The sequence below is a fragment of the Mustelus asterias genome, chromosome 8 (genome assembly GCF_964213995.1).
Source record: "Mustelus asterias chromosome 8, sMusAst1.hap1.1, whole genome shotgun sequence".
Classification (NCBI taxonomy): Eukaryota; Metazoa; Chordata; class Chondrichthyes; order Carcharhiniformes; family Triakidae; genus Mustelus; species Mustelus asterias.
Window position 1 is genome coordinate 77,228,523 of NC_135808.1, and position 17,059 is coordinate 77,245,581.

Genomic DNA, 17,059 nt, shown 5'->3' on the forward strand with positions numbered 1-17,059 from the left:
AGTCTAAAAATCATTCACAGAGATAGTGCATTTCTATCAGTTAGAACCTCAGGAGAAACTCTGAGATTTCTGGAGAAAATGGCTTATGGATTAAAAGAGAAATCATTGCCAACAAGTGCGACCATATGGACATCAATTTTAAAGCAACTTAAATCGGCTGCAATGTTCAAAAATCTATGTCTCAAAGACAAGCAAAGGACTTCTAACCTCATATTCTTTAACTTCTATTTAGACTCTAACTTTTCTTAGTTCTGGTGCCGGTATGTGGCGTCATGTCTTATTATATTTTCTCAGGTCCAGTGGCTAACAAACTTGCTCTTTCTTGGACTCAAGAAAACCTCATTGATTGGCTCCCTATTGTTCATGGCATAGATAGTAAAAAAATACATTTGGATTTGGAAAAGACATCCACAGGGAAAAGAAATGTAAAAACCTTTGTTATGAGCAACCGAGGAAGCTGAATAGAGGGGAGCCAGTTCATTCCTCCTCACTTGGTCGTAACAATGACATCAGGTACAGATATGGGAGAACTGGAGGACATCAGCATAAAATAGAAAAACAAAAGAGTTCGGTTAGATGCCAGTTGTATTGCCATTTAGAAAGAATCACTGAAACTTCCATGTAAGTGTAAGTTAGCAGCTATCCTTTGAAAAGGAACCAGATCATTTCTGGAGAGTCAAAGACATCTGAGGGGTGAGGGGCAGCTGCAATTATTGATGGATTGTTACAGTATTCCGGAGCTTGCTGCATTGTCATGGAGATTCAAGAGGAATTGCCCCAGAGTGTTTCCCTTATTGTGTCTCCCAGAGCATTTCAAGAGTGGGAAAGGAAGTATATAGGGTGGGTGTAGTTTGTAAAGTTTTGGGATGGTGGTCTTGATTCACCAGTTGGTCTATTATTATCCCTATTTGTATGTTTTATTGGGTGATGGGTTTAATTGGCCGGTGTCTTTTTTGAAAGGTGTAAAACATACAAGATTGACGAGTCTTTAGTACGACTTTGAAAATACCAGGGAAGTTGTGCATCTCCCAACCAGATAACTTTTGATTTGATTTGATTTTTGATTTGATTTATTATCGTCACATGTATTGGTGTACAGTGAAAAATATTGTTTCTTGCACTATACAGACAAAGCATACCATATATAGAGAAGGAAAGATGAGAGTGCAGAATGTAGTGTTACAGTCATAGCTAGGGGGTAGAGAAAGATCAATTAATGCAAGGTAGGTCCATTCAAAAGTCTGATGGCAGCAGGGAAGAAGCTGTTCTTGAGCCGGTTGGTACGTGTCCTCAGAGACTTTTGTATCTTTTTCATGACAGAAGAAGGTGGAAGAGAGAATGTCCAGGGTGCGTGGGGTCCTTAATTATGCTGGCTGCTTTTCCGAGGCAGCGGGAAATATAGACAGTGTCAATGGAGGGGAGGCTGGTTTTAGTGATGGACTTGGCTTCGTTCATGACCCTTTGTAGTTTCTTGCGTTCTTGGACAGAGCAGGAGCCATAGCAAGTTGTGATACAACCAGAAATAGTGCTTTTTATGGTGCATCTGTAAACGTTGGTGAGTCATAGCGGACATGCCATGTTTCCTTTGTCTCCTGAGAAAGTAGAGGCGTTGGTGGGCTTTCTTAACTATAGTGTCGGCATGGGGGGACCAGGACAGATCTGGACACCTAGAAACATGAAGCTCTCAACCATTTCCATTTTGACCCCACTGATGTAGACAGAGGCATGTCCTCCATTACGCTTCCTGAAGTCGATGACTATCTCCTTTGTTTTGTTGACATTGAAGGAGAGATTATTGTTGTTGCACCAGTTCACCAGATTCTCTATTGCTTTCCTGTACTCTGACTTGTCATTGTGGGCCTTGTGGATCTTTGAATTCTTGAATGATCCACATTACTTTTGCCAGTTGCTTGTGATTTCAGGTGAATGACGCGTTTCCTCATTTTAACTGATTGCTAAGTGGTTATTCTCTCATACTCTTCGATGTACATTCAGTCACAGCTGAAACATTCATGCAGCATCTCTCACTGTTTTTTGCCAACTTTCTTTCTTGATGCTGATCTAGCAAATGCTGATCGGATGTTAGTAACAAGACAATTACTCTCAGTTCCCTGAGCTAGGAGAGAAATAAAAGTCAGGCAGTGATTGGTAAATAGTGACTCTCGCTAAAAACATTAATTTCTGTGGATGGCTTGCATGGGGGAAGTCAGACTCAGTTGTGATGCCTCTCCTGGTCAAATAACCTGGCACCTGCACAAACACATCAAGAGTGGCCAGTTGAGATATGGGGCCAGAGTATTATATATCCTCATAGATCTAGATCACCTTAAAGAAAGAAAAAATAAACAGGAATAAAACAGAAGCATTTTCTTAAACTGCTGATTCAGAGGGATGTCTAAACATTAACTATTTGGGAACGTACCTGGTTCACTGTCCTTTCTATGAGAGCTTTCTTCTGCTGGGTGAAGTGTAGAATCTGGTGAGGGCAATGGTTGAAGAGAGTTCATCAGTTGACTACTGAAGGATCCAATACTTGAACAAAGTTTCTGAAAGTTCAGTGCCAGCTCAGGACAATTCTGCTCCAAAAAAGATTGCTGTTTGCATAGAAGGGCCTCAATTTTTTTAATACACTGCTCTGCTTCAGGGTTTGTTGAAATTAATTGGGTTTCAGGTTGTGGGATGGTATCTAAAGTCGCATCTGGGGAATCTGAAATTCGGCAATCTACTTCCTTTTCACATTCACCGTACTGGCTGTTTGTAATAATTGAACATTCTTTTCCATTTCCTATCTCAGCACTCCTGCTGTCAGTAGACCTGGTTTGATTGCTCCTTAGATTGTCAGAGATACTCTTGACATTGTCACTTTTTACACCAGTGTGTTTTACTACTTCGTTCACTCTGTTAGACACACCAGTTACAAGAGCGATACGATGCAGTGATAGTACAGGCTCAGTCTCAACAGCTTTGTTGCACATTCTGACTGTAGAATCTGTTGCTTTGTCGATTGTTTCAACTGTTGCCATCATTTCTGCATCATTGACAGTGATACGATCTGTATTGACCCCAAAACTTTGTGTCTCTTTTAATGTTGTGACCGTTACATTGACGGTGCAATCTCCACAACCGACTGACCGAGTGGATGGTTGGGCATCAATTTCACGTATGCACATTTCCTTTAGGTCACTCAATTCTGTCTCCTCATTGCTTGGCCTATTACTTGTAACACATATCTCAGATCGGTCTTGTTCATGTTTCCTTTCCAAGTACAAAGACTGGTCACCTTGTAGTGTCTTTGGGTTAAGGTTAACCTTGCTAGCATCAGGCATGCCATCTTGCTGTTCAAACCTATGCCCTTGAGTTCCACCTTCAAGCTGCTGCTCCAACGTGGACACTGTGGTTCTTAGTTCTTTAATGGCAAGTCCATTTGTGTTGGGGTGTGCCTCAAGTACCAAACTCAATTTCTCTTTGGTAACTTGAACGTCCACATCCCTAATTCTGTGTTCATTGTCCCCTACAGCATGAGAGCTTTCAAGTAATTCTTTGTGGGGATTAGGATCAAAGTTCTTGTTTTCACTAACTAAAGAATTTGAGGCAAGATCATTTTGACAATTGAGATCTGTCACTTCTTCATGTTTAAACTTGTCATTTGACAGAAATATTTCAGAGGATAGACTTTTGTTTGAAAATGGCACTTGCCTTTCAAAGCCAATTGTGGTTATTGATGAATCACTTTGACTTTCTTTATTGACGCACTGAGTTTTATCCATGTTGACACTGTTTTTCCCCTGCAGTGCGTAGCTTGCTTTCTGCACAGTGCTCTGTTGATTTTTTATTTGAATACTGAGTTTTTCATTTTCTTCCTGCAACACAAATATTTGCTTTTTAAGCTCAGAAATGGTTTTTACTTGCTCTCCCATCTCTTTGGTTTTGTTTTGGGCAATCCTAATTTGTTGCTGTATCTGAGAGAGCTGGGTTGGTGTCAGATTTGAATGCCGAGTTGTTGCAGAGGTGCTAGAGTTCTCCTGGGCAAGTGGATCACCTGACGTCCTGAAGAGATCATTTTCCAAGTACTTTAATTTCTGCTGGAATGAGGGAGGAGACTGATGTTGTTCCTCTAAACTCAGTGCCTTGAAATTAATTGGCACGCTGGCTGCCCTAAGAAAGGGAGGTTTCACCCAGCTTGGCACAAATTTCCCATTCTCCTTCAACCTTTCCTTGGTGTCAGGTAAAGTCTTTTCAGACCTACAATCATGCGCACTGCGTTGTGATAAAACTGGGTCCACGCGACCTGGAGAACCTATGAACAATTCTTGAAGATGGGTCACTTTGCACCCATTGGTAGGTGCCATTCTCTTATCCCCGTGGCTTCCGCAGGAATGAGGTTCAGCTGAAGGGTACCGAGTCTCAGGAATGCTGAAATTTCTTGGCAATGTGCTGCATTTCAGCTGTTTAGCTTTCTTGTGTATTTTAATCTTCCTGATGGTATTTCCTTTCTCTATGTCATCCACATACTTCAGAAAGTCCAGGTCCAGGTGGAAACCATAAGGGGTTTCTACAGAATATGGAGATTCCTTCTTTCTGTCTGCACTGAGGCACATGCCAGACAACTTGATGTTGGCTTCAAAAAATTAAAGAAGAAACTATTAAACAGCAAGATTTGCAGTTCACAAGACATAGATGTAAACCCAGCTCATTTGTTATAACATGCCTAATAAAAGCTTTGTATAAGATACCAGTTTATAATTACATTCAACACATACCATCCTTTATAAGTTTCCAAATGTTTGCTGGTTTTAGTAGTCCAATCAAATAAATCACACAAATTAATTGATTAATTGATAAACTGATTTCAATAAAACATTGTACAATAAATATTCCTACCTGGATGATGTGTAGATTGAAGAACTTGTGACATTCCTTCCCCTTTATTAGCAGCATAAACCACAATGAAGAAGTGAATCAAATTGACTGAGCTGTAAACAAAAGTTAAAAAAGAAAATTAAATTCTTTCAGGTGTTTAAAGTAAACAAATATTGTTCAATATTTTGTGCTCCATCACGAACAGATTCACTTTACTGATTCACTGTAATTTGCTGATGGAGTACTATCCTCGGCTCAGGGACTGAATGAGGTATAAAGTCCATTAGGAGATAAGGAGATATTAAAACATGTTCTGCAAAGCATGGAATGAGATTCCTTCCTTGTGCTCTGCCTGAAGGCAGGTTCTTGACACATTGTCTGCTGCTGCTTCATCCTGAACCATCTGCGTGGGTTTCCGCCGGGTGCTCCAGTTTCCTCCCACAGTCCAAAGATGTGCGGGTTAGGTGGATTGGCCATGCTAAATTGCCCCTTAGTGGTCAGAGTGACTAGCAGGGTAAATACATGGGGTTACGGGGATAGGGCCTGGGTGGGATTGTTGTCGGGGTGCAGGTATGATGGGCCAAGCGACCTCCTTCTGCACTGTAGGGATCCTATGATCTTCTTGGCAGTTTTTGTTAGTGGAGGTTTGCCGTTGCCTTCCACCCTCAGTGGCAGAGTGAAGCAACTTCAGCTGGGACAGGAATCAAAATCCACACTGTGGCTACTAATCTAAGCCACACACTCACTGTCTAGCCAACTGAGCTAATTGAGGTTCCATTTAACATTCTGCAAGTGCCATACTATCAGCAGTCAACAAAGTGATGATACAAATAGTGCACTGACAGGATAGACAAGGGTTGCACTCACATTTTGCAAAACACAACTTATTTTTACTGGAGATAGTGCTGATTCAGCCCAGATAATAGTGCTTTAGTCATGATCTGCATTTCAATCTCTCCATTGTTCACAGTGAAACTGGACACTGAAGGGATGATTTTATCCATCTCCAATTGTTTATGCTGTGGCTGTGTTAGCATTCCAGACTAACATCCGTATTCCATCAATATTTATGAATGTGGTTAATGCTGGCTGAACATAAGGTGACCGGTTGATATGGCAGTCACAATAATAAAAAATATATAAATGGAGATGATCTAAGGATGGGTCTTGAAGATTTCAAGTAATGGGTCTCTGATTATTTCTTTTGGCAGCTTGTTCCACTGTGGAGTTGTTCTTGAAAGAAAGATTGCTGATACACTATCTTGGAAACAAATAGTCTTTGTAGTTTGTGGGGATAGCATTGTCAGCTCAGTTTGGGTTGGTGGAGAATGGATTGCAGCCGACAAGTAGGCCACAGAGAGAAAAAAGTACAAGAGAGAGGGCTTAGTCCATGATGGTGGATGTATATAGAAGCATATCAATTCATTAGAAGGTGATCTTTTGGAATTGCAAAAATAGCAGCATCAATGGGAGATGGTGTTCAAAATGAAAATAAACTGCGCCGTATGTACTAGCAACAAAAACAATCCACCAACAGATAGCTTTAGTTCTGTAATCAAGTTCTCCAACAGATAGATGTACAACCATACACGGGGATTCATCTTAAAACTAATTTTCAATGAGGTTTCCACATTCAGCAGAGAGCATGCAAAGCAAACAAAGTTCTTGGATTTCTGAGGAGTAATCTTTGACATCGGGCAGCACGGTGGCACAGTGGTTAGCGCTGCTGTCTCACAGTGCCAGGAATCCGGGTTCGATTCTGGCCTCGGGTGACTGTTTGGGGTTTACACGCTCTCCTCCGGGTGCTCTGGTTTCCTCCCATAGTCTAAAGATGTGCGGGTTAGGTTGAATGGCCATGCTAAATTGCCCCTTGGTGTCAGGGGGACTAGCCAGAGTAAAAGTGTGGGGGTTATGGGGATCGGGCCTGGGTGGGATTGTGGTCAGAGTAGACTCGATGGACCGGATAGCCTCCTTCTGCACTGTAGGGATTCTATGATTCAATAAAAGTGAAATACTGCAGATCTTGGACATCTGAAAAAAAACATTGTAACAAAAATACCAGTATTACAGCTTACCAAAAACTTGCTTATCCAATCTTGCAGTGTGCAAGCTGTGTGGCATCCTTTTGGAGATTCACATACAGAGATGAGACTGTTTCATGTTACACCATGACAATGCCTTCTGTACATTTGAAAGTTTATGTTGGTACAATCAGAAAACTCAGGAAAAAGAACAATTATATCAAAAAAGTCAATCTTCAGTGAGCAGGACAGTAGTTGGAGCAGTACAGAGTACAGTTAGTCTCACTAGCTCTCCCTCCCCTACCTCTGCTTGGTCTAGTTCACTATCTGGTCATCTCTGCTGGAAAGTGCACAGATTGTCCCCAAGTAAAAACCAGGATCAAGTGAAGCTCTGCTGCCCAACTCCATGCCCCCCCCACCATGCCCCCCCATGCCCCCCCCGCCCCTCACACCCACTCAATCTCTAGATTCACAAGTGAAGAAAGGCCATTTGACTTTGCTGGCCCAGGGCTGCTGGAAACCATGAAAAAGTCTCCATCACTGGGCTAGTAATCTATGTAGGGCAGGAGGGCTGAGGTGAGGGGGTGTTGAACTTTCGCTGATCTTGTTCTTGTCAAACCTGTCACCAGAAGTAAATAATTAACTGAAATTTGTTGTTTAGCAGTTCCTTCCACTTGATTAGAGGTCTCACCTCTTGGTCATGCACATAGCCAGTGACAACAAATCCTTGTACAATTGATGGGATCAAACAACCTCCAACTATTGACCAACTCCATCAGTAAACTGACCTTGTGGTTATAAACACAGAGCAAGCTTGATGGGTGGAGGTGGGGTATGTGTAAGATGCAGGGTTTTTACAGATGGTTAATCTGTGTAGTGGAAGGTATAAAAGCAGTATCTTAACAAAAGGATGTTTGGCTAATCTTTTCTTGACTGTGCAGAAGCAAGCCAGGGGATTTGTATGTCATGTGTAAGTGTTTTGGGTGCAATTTGCATCACCGGCCCAGACTTTACAATAGAAATAATGATGAAGCTATCAGCACTCATTGTTATAGAAACATTGAAATTAGAAGCAGGAGTAGGCCATTCGGCCCTTCGAGCTGCTCCATCATTCATTTTGATCATAGTTGATCATCAAAATTCAATATCCTGATCCCCCCTTCCCTCCATATCTCTTTAGCCCCAAGAGCTATATCTAATTTCTTCTTGAAATCCCACAACATTTTGGCCTCAACGACTTTCTGTGGTAGTGAATTCACCACTTCCTGGGCGAAGAAGTTTCTCCTCACCTCAGTCCTAAAAGGTTTACCCCTTATCCTCAAACTATGATCCCTAGTTCTGGACTCCCCCACCACTGGGATCATTCTTTCTGAATCTACCCTGTCTAATCCTGTTAGACAGGTCTAATGGTCTGTTCTCTTAGACAGAATTAGACCATTAGACTATTAATTATTACCATTTGCAAAGAGTAAATCAGACAGCAACTTCAGTGGTTGCACACACACAGTTAAACACAGAAATCAGGAGGTTTCTCCTCAAGAGAAGCTGTGCCTCACTAACATTTCAACCAAAATGTTGGAGTAAACCCAAAATTAAAAGATACAAGATGGTTACCTGGCACAAAATGGACTCTGTGAAAAGACATTAAGATGTGCTGACTTAGGCATAGACATTGTACAACCAGCTAAATCCTGTTATTGTCTAATTACTGCAGGAAATAAACCAGACCTTGAGGCCCAGATGATCACCTTAACTTAAGATAAGGCAGAACCGAAACAATGAGTTTTGTTAACAAGATCAGTCGTTGATAGGGGGGGGGGGCATACTCGGAAAACGATGTGATAACGGCTAATGTCCGTACTTGTCTACTCTCCGAAACGTATAACGATGTGATAACGGCTAATGTCTGTACTTGTCCACTATTTGAAAATGCATAAAAGAAGCTCAGCTGCCATTTTTAAGTTGAGAAGGTGACTGCGTGCACTGCGGAGAGCCCAGCGCTTCTCCCAAAGCTTTGTCCGATAAACTGCATGTTGAATCTTTAAATCTGACTCCGAGTGGTGATTTCCCCACAACAAATTGGCGCAGTCAGCAAGGATCTCACTGCTGGTGAGTTGATCAGTTGGCCTCGATCGGCGAACTGAAGTAGAGATTATTGAACTGTGGGAGTCAGACTGAGCCAACAATGCAGTTAAAAATGGGTGAAAATTAGGGGAATTTATGGGACTATCGGATAGAAACAGGAACTGATTGCTTGTGCTGATCAACTAAGGACAAGGAAGTGCCTGTCTCAAACGCGCAGCCTTAGACCGGTTGTTAAGAGGGGAAATCCCCCACGTGAAGGTCAGGACCCTGAAGTGGATGTAGAGGCACCAAGGCACTTAGGATCGTGAAGCACAAGTGATAAAGGTCATTTAGCATCAAACTCTGTAGTGGCGAACAAACGCAGAGTTTGCCATCTATTTGCATAAAAGTTTGTGTGTTTGCGTACTTGTCTGTCACGTTGTAAAGTGGTGCGGTAAGGGACTGATCACCCTGACCTAGAGCCAGACTCCGGTGGAGGAAACAGGTTGCCGAGGAGGTAATCGTGGCCGTGAGTATAAATAGAAACCCTAACGGTGGAGAAAACACGTTGCCGAGGAGGTAATCGTGGCCATGAGTATAAATAGAAAGCCCAACAAGGGGGACTCCGGTGGAGAAAACACGTTGCTGAGGAGGTAATCGTGGCTGGGGCATAGAAGTCTGCAAGATGGCAGGTAGAGAAACTAAGTGGGGACCTGCGGGTTCCCTTATTGATAAATATATGACAGACAGACATGCGTTCATTAAGAAGATGCAAAGGGATGGCTGGGATGTTTCTCAGACCTTAGAACAACAGAGAAAGTGGGTAGATGGGGAAAAGAGAGACAAAACAAAAAAGGCTGCGGTATTATTAGTACATCAATTAGCTGGACTAATTGAACAAGTAGTCGCTTCCACTAAAAAGTGGAACGAAGATAAGGATAAAATTAAAAAATTAGAATCCAGAGTAAGGGAATTGGAGAAAAGAAATTGAGTATTAGAGGAGAATCAATGGGGAGGGGAGATGTCCTTGTTGAAGCTATGGCTGGCAGAGGGGCAGAAGCATTGAAAATGATGATGGTATCCTCATTCCTAAACCTTCTTCTCACACCTTTCCCCCATCCCACAGTAACATGCCAGCTCGCTGGAGGCTGAGGTTACGCGTGAGATCTGTCACAGAAGACTCAGATGGGCACTTTGATGGGGCAGCTTTTCAAAGAACACTAATGGATATGCACAATGAAATGCATGGTGCATTGGGAATCCTGCCAGAAAACTTGTGCTCAATGTCAAGGAGAATGGAGTCCAGCACCAACCTGACACAGCACCTGGAGCCCATCCTTTCCAGCCGAGAAGTGATGGTCAACACGGCCACAGCAAATAATCTTGCCTCGTTCTGATCCTACAAGTCACGGTTGGAGGCTGCACTATTTTGGCCTGAGTGCTGGAATTCTGACAGAAAAGCAAAGTGAGAGCAGGAATGCTTGATTCAGCCGATCCCTCCATGGAGCCACTGTCACTCCCACAGTCCAGCACCACAGCAATCCAAGGAATGTGTTGAAGGCCAGATTACTGGACCCTGTGATAGGCTGAATGTCCATTTTCACACCGTATTCCTGCCAGTGATGTCATCAGGTTCACACCCAGCGAGGATATGAACCAGATTGCCACAGATTTAAATAAATCTTAATATAACTAATGGCCTTGACATCATAGTGAGCGCCCACCATCTACCCACCCTCCTCCCCCCACCCCCTTCACACGGGCACCAATCACTACTGGTTTTCAAAAGCAAAAACCAGTTGTGCTGTGCACGCCAGAGTCGCGGAGGTGCCCGTAGGCCCCAAGGGTTGAGGGACAAGGCTGGAACCCCGGCAGTGCCCCTGGCATTGCTAGGGAGCGGTGCTAAGGGGGAAATGCCAAAGGGGCTGTGCTAAGGGAGCAATGCCAATGGGTCAGTGCCAAGGGGCAGTGCCATGGGGGCAATGCCAATGGGTCAGTGCCAAAGGGCGCATGAAGGGGCAGTGCCAACGGGGCTATTGGGGTTTTCCCTTATGCGCAGTGTGGGGAGAGGGAAGAGTCTTGATGCCTGCGAGCGGGATGGAGAGGGAAAAGGGAGGGGAAGAGAGGGGAGAGCCCAGATGACTTTCTTCTTCAGGTCAGGACCACACAATGTGACACTATGTCATTGGAAAACCTTAAATATAACAATTTTAAGGGGCAAAACACAGACACACACACACACACACACACACAGCCCCCCACATGCACAGACACACACACACAGCCCCCCACATACACAGACACACACACACATACAGCCCCACACACACACAGACACATACACAGACACACACACACAGCCCCCCACATATACAGACACACACACACATACAGCCCCACACACACACATACACAGGCACACACACACAGCCCCACACACACAGACACATACGCACACAGCCCCACACAGACACATACGCACACAGCCCCACACAGACACATACACACACACACAGCCACATACACACACACACAGCCCCATACACACACAGACACATACACACACACACACACACACACACAGATACACACACAGACACAGACATAAACACACACAGATACACACACATATACACACACACATAGAACACATACACAGACACACAAACCACACATATACACACGAAACACACACACACACTCACACACAGAACACATACATATGAAACACACACACAAACATGACACACACAAACAGGTTGCAAACAGATATGGATAGTTTGAGTGAGTGGGCAAAGATTTAGTAAATGTAGCATAATGTGAAATTGTTCACTTTGGCAGGAAGGATAAAAAAGCAGAGTTTGATTTATCCAGAGAACAGCTGCAGAATTCTGAGGTGCTGAGGGTTCCAGCTGATCCAGTACATGATCCACAAAATGTCAGTATGCAGGGACAACAAGTAATTAAGAAGGCTGATAGAATGCTATCATTTATTACAAGAGGAATTGAACATAAAATTAAGCATGTTACTGGTGAGACCAGATGCCGAATACTGTGAGCAATCTTGGGCTCTTTATTTAAAGAAGGATGTAAATACGTTGGAGGGGATTCAGAGGAGGTTTACCAGCTTGGTACTTGGAATAAGTGGCTTGTCTCATGGGGAAAGGTTGGAAAGACTGGGCTTGTTTCCACTGGAGTTTTGAATAGTAAAGGGGACTTGACTGAAGTTTCTAAGATCCTGAATAGTCACGACAAGCTGGACATAGAAAGGATCTTTCCTCTGTGGAGAGTGACAGTTGGTGTCTCAGTGAGGGAGTGCTGCTCGGGCTGCAGTGGAGAGTGACAGTTGGTGTCTCAGTGAGGGAGTGCTGCTCGGGCTGCAGTGGAGAGTGACAGTTGGGAAGTGTGGGGAAGTTTTTTTTTTTTTTCTTGCTGGTAATGGCTTCAGGGATGGCAGTTCAGGCAGTATGCTGCATCTCCTGTGGGATGTATGTGGTGAGGAAATCCAGTAGTGTTTCAGGAGATTTTAGTTGTAAGAAGTGCATTAGATTGCAGCTTCTGGAGGAGCGTGTAAAGGAGCTGGAGGGGGAGGTAGAGGAACTCCGCATAATTCGGGAGGCGGAGGTGGAAGTTGATAGGAGTTATAGAGAAATAGTAACTCCTAGAAATGAGGCTTGGGTCAATGCCAGGAGGAGGGGTAAGAAGCAATCGGGAAGACAATCCCCTGGGGCGGTTCCCCTCCATAATAGGTTTTCGGTGCTGGAGGCTACAGTTGAGGAGGAATCAACTGAGCATAGAGAGCAGATCTCTGGGGGTGAGCCGAGTGAGAAAGCTCAGGTGGTTAGGGGCTGTAAAAGACTGGGCCTTGTGATTGGGGACTCCACAATTAAGGGAACAGATAGGAGGGTCGGAACTAAAGGTAGGGACTCAGGGTTGGTGTGTTGCCTACCAGGGGCTGGGGTCCGGGATGTGTCTGACAGGGTATTCAGGATTCTTAGGGGGGAGGGAGATAAACCACAAGTTATTGTACATGTGGGGACACACGACATAGGGAGGATAGGGGAAGGGGATATTAGGCAGGGATTTATGGAGTTGGGGTGGAAACTAAAGGCCAAGACTGACAGAGTGGTTATCTCTGGACTCTTGCCTGTACCACGGGATAGTTTAGAGAGGAATAGGGAGAGGGAAGGTTTGAATTCATGGCTGAGGGGATGGTGCAGGAGGGAGGGGTTCAGGTACTTAAGCAATTGGGGCTCGTACTGGGGAAGGTGTGACCTCTATGAGAAGGATGGTCTACACCTTAATCAGAAGGGGACCAATATCCTGGGGGGTAAATTTGCTAAGGCCATGCAAGGAGGTTTAAACTGATTCAGGGGGGGGGAGGGATCCTGAGTAGTGGGGCTGAAAGTGAGGGATGCATGGATGGGGACTGCAATGCACGGCATTGCAGAGGTGGGGTGGAGCAGGGTTTGAAATGTGTATACTTCAATGCCAGGAGTATTCGCAATAAAGTGGGTGAACTTGCAGCGTGGATCAGTACCTGGGACTTCGATGTTGTGGCTATTTCAGAGACATGGATAGAGCAGGGGCAGGAATGGATGCTGCAGGTCCCGGGGTTCAAATGTTTTAGTCGAAGTAGGGAAGGAGGTAGAAGAGGAGGAGGGGTAGCATTATTGGTCAGAGATTGTATCACAGTGTCAGAGAGGAGGTTTGATGAGGACTTATCTGTTGAGGTAGTATGGGCGGAGATTAGAAATAGGAGAGGAGAGGTCACCCTGTTGGGAGTCTTTTATAGACCTCCTAAAAGTTCTAGAGAGGTTGAGGAAAGGATTGCGGAGTCAATCCTGCTTAGGAGTGAAAGTAATAGGGCAATTGTTATGGGGGATTTTAACTTGACTAATATTGAGTGGAATTGTTATAGCTCTAGCTCGTTAGAGGGGTCAGTTTTTGTTCAAAGCGTGCAGGAAGGTTTTTTGACTCAGTATGTAGACAGGCCAACTAGAGGTGAGGCTATATTGGATCTGGTGCTGGGAAATGAGCCAGACCAGGTGCTAGACTTGGAAGTTGGTGTGCATTTTGGTGATAGTGACCACAATTCGGTTACGTTCACCTTAGTGATGGAAAGGGATAGGCATGAACCTCGGGCCAGTGGTTTTAGCTGGGGGAAGGGTAATTATGAGGCTATTAGGAGAGAATTAGGAAACATAGGTTGGACTAGGAGATTACAGGGACTGGGAACGTCCGACATGTGGAGTTTTTTCAAGGAGCAGCTACTGCGAGTCTGTGATAGGTATGTCCCTGTCAGGCAAGGAGGAATTGGTAGGGCTAGGGAACCGTGGTGCACCAAAAAAGTTTCTTTGTTGGTTAAAAAGAAAAAGGAGGCTTATGTTCGGATGAGACGTGAGCACTCGGGTAGTGCACTAGAAAGCTTTAGATTGGCTAAGAGGGAGTTGAAGAGCGAGCTTAGAAGGGCTAAAAGGGGACATGAGAAGACTTTGGCGGATAGGGTTAAAGAGAATCCTAAGGCGTTCTATAGGTATGTCAAGAACAGAAGGTTGGTTAGGGCAAGTTTAGGGCCAGTTATAGATGGCAGAGGGAAGTTATGTGTGGAACCGGAGGAGATTGGTGAAGCATTGAACCAATATTTCTCTTCGGTGTTCACGCAAGGGGACATGAATATAGCTGAGGAGGACACTGGGTTGCAAGGGAGTAGAATAGACAGTATTACAGTTGATAAGGAGGATGTGCAGGATATTCTGGAGGGTCTGAAAATAGATAAATCCCCTGGTCCGGATGGGATTTATCCAAGGATTCTCTGGGAGGCAAGAGAAGTGATTGCAGAGCCTCTGGCTCTGATCTTCAGGTCGTCGTTGGCCTCTGGTATAGTACCAGAAGATTGGAGGTTAGCGAATGTTGTCCCATTGTTTAAGAAGGGGAACAGAGACTTCCCCGGGAATTATAGACCGGTGAGTCTCACTTCTGTTGTCGGCAAGATGTTGGAAAAAATTATAAGGGATAGGATTTATAGTTATTTGGAGAGTAATGAATTGATAGGTGATAGTCAGCATGGTTTTGTGGCAGGTAGGTCGTGCCTTACTAACCTTATTGAGTTTTTTGAGAAAGTGACCAAGGAGGTGGATGGGGGCAAGGCAGTGGACGTGGTATATATGGATTTTAGTAAGGCGTTTGATAAGGTTCACCATGGTAGGCTTCTGCAGAAAATGCAGATGTATGGGATTGGGGGTGATCTAGGAAATTGGATCAGGAATTGGCTAGCGGATAGGAAACAGAGGGTGGTGGTTGATAGTAAATATTCATCATGGAGTGCGGTTACAAGTGGTGTACCTCAGGGATCTGTTTTGGGGCCACTGCTGTTTGTAATATTTATTAATGATCTGGATGAGGGTATAGTTGGGTGGATTAGCAAATTTGCTGATGACACCAAAGTCGGTGGTGTGGTAGACAGTGAGGAAGGGTGTCGTAGTTTGCAGGAAGACTTAGACAGGTTGCAAAGTTGGGCCGAGAGGTGGCGGATGGAGTTTAATGCGGAGAAGTGTGAGGTAATTCACTTTGGTAGGAATAACAGATGTGTTGAGTATAGGGCTAACGGGAGGACTTTGAATAGTGTGGAGGAGCAGAGGGATCTAGGTGTATGTGTGCATAGATCCCTGAAAGTTGGGAATCAAGTAGATAAGGTTGTTAAGAAGGCATATGGTGTCTTGGCGTTTATTGGTAGGGGGATTGAATTTAGGAGTCGTAGCGTTATGTTGCAACTGTACACAACTCTGGTGCGGCCGCACTTGGAGTACTGTGTGCAGTTCTGGTCCCCACATTACAGGAAGGATGTGGAGGCTTTGGAGAGGGTGCAGAGGAGGTTTACCAGGATGTTGCCTGGTATGGAGGGGAGATCCTATGAGGAGAGGCTGAGGGATTTGGGATTGTTTTCGCTGGAAAGGCGGCGGCTAAGAGGGGATCTTATTGAAACATATAAGATGATTAGAGGTTTAGATAGGGTGGATTTGATAGCCTTTTTCCTCTGATGGAGAAATCCAGCACGAGGGGGCATGGCTTTAAATTGAGGGGGGGTAGTTATAGAACCGATGTCAGGGGTAGGTTCTTTACCCAGAGGGTGGTGAGGGATTGGAATGCCCTGCCAGCATCAGTAGTAAATGCGCCTAGTTTGGGGGCGTTTAAGAGATCCGTAGATAGGTTCATGGACGAAAAGAAATTGGTTTAGGTTGGAGGGTCACAGTTTTTTTTTAACTGGTCGGTGCAACATCGTGGGCCGAAGGGCCTGTTCTGCGCTGTAATGTTCTATGTTCTATGTTCTATGTTCTGTGGCTGAGTCCAGCACGAGGTTCTAAAATTAGGGATAACCCTTACAGGACAGAGAAGAGAAGAAATCTTTTCCCTCAGAGGGTTGTGCGGCTTTGAAACAGTCTGTGTCAGGAGGCAGTGGAGGCACTGGAGGCAGTGCAGGCAGCGGAGGCAGTGGAGGCAGTGGAGACAGTGGAGGCAATGGAGGCAATGGAGGCAGTGGAGGCAGTGCAGGCAGTAGAGGCAGTGGAGGCAGTGGAGACAGTGGAGGCAGTGGAGGAATTGGAGGAATTGGAGGCAGTGCAGGCAGTGGAGGCAGTGCAGGCAGTGGAGACAGTGGAGGCAGTGGAGACAGTGCAGGCAGTGGAGACAGTGGAGACAGTGGAGGCAGTGGAGGCAGTGGAGACAGGGGAGGCAGTGGAGACTGTGGAGGCAGTGGAGGCAGTGGAGGCACTGGAGACAGTGGAGACAGTGGAGGCAGTGGAGGCAGTGGAGGCAGTGGAAACAGTGGAGGCAGTGGAGGAAGTGCAGGCAGCGGAGACAGTGGAGACAGTGCAGGCAGCGGAGGCAGCAGAGGCAGCGGAGACAGTGGAGGCAGCGGAGGAAGCGGAGGCAGTGGAGGCAGTGGAGACAGTGAGACAGTGGAGACAGTGGTGAGACAGTGGAGACAGGGGAGGAAGCGGAGGCAGTGGAGACAATGGAGGTAGTGTGGGCAGTGGAGGCAATGGAGACAGTACAGGCAGTGGAGACAGTGGAGGCAGTGGAGACAGTGAGACAGTGGAGGCAGTGGAGACAGT

At 45.1% G+C, this 17,059-nt stretch overlaps 1 protein-coding gene across 3 annotated transcripts in view; it reads right to left on the reverse strand.

Moving 5' to 3' along the window:
• Positions 1–17,059, reverse strand: part of LOC144497274 (KN motif and ankyrin repeat domain-containing protein 4-like) — a 77,977-nt gene that overhangs the window by 29,131 nt on the left and 31,787 nt on the right. For 2 of the 3 annotated variants that reach the window (XM_078218294.1, XM_078218292.1), the window contains exons 2-3: positions 4,882–4,973; positions 2,423–4,618 (exon numbers count right to left, since the gene is read on the reverse strand). In XM_078218294.1, the coding sequence (XP_078074420.1) occupies positions 2,423–4,618; positions 4,882–4,915 (2,230 nt within the window). In that variant the 5' untranslated portion in view covers positions 4,916–4,973. Of the gene's footprint in view, positions 1–2,422; positions 4,619–4,881; positions 4,975–17,059 lie in introns of those variants that run through there. The other variant, XM_078218293.1, reaches the window with a different exon arrangement.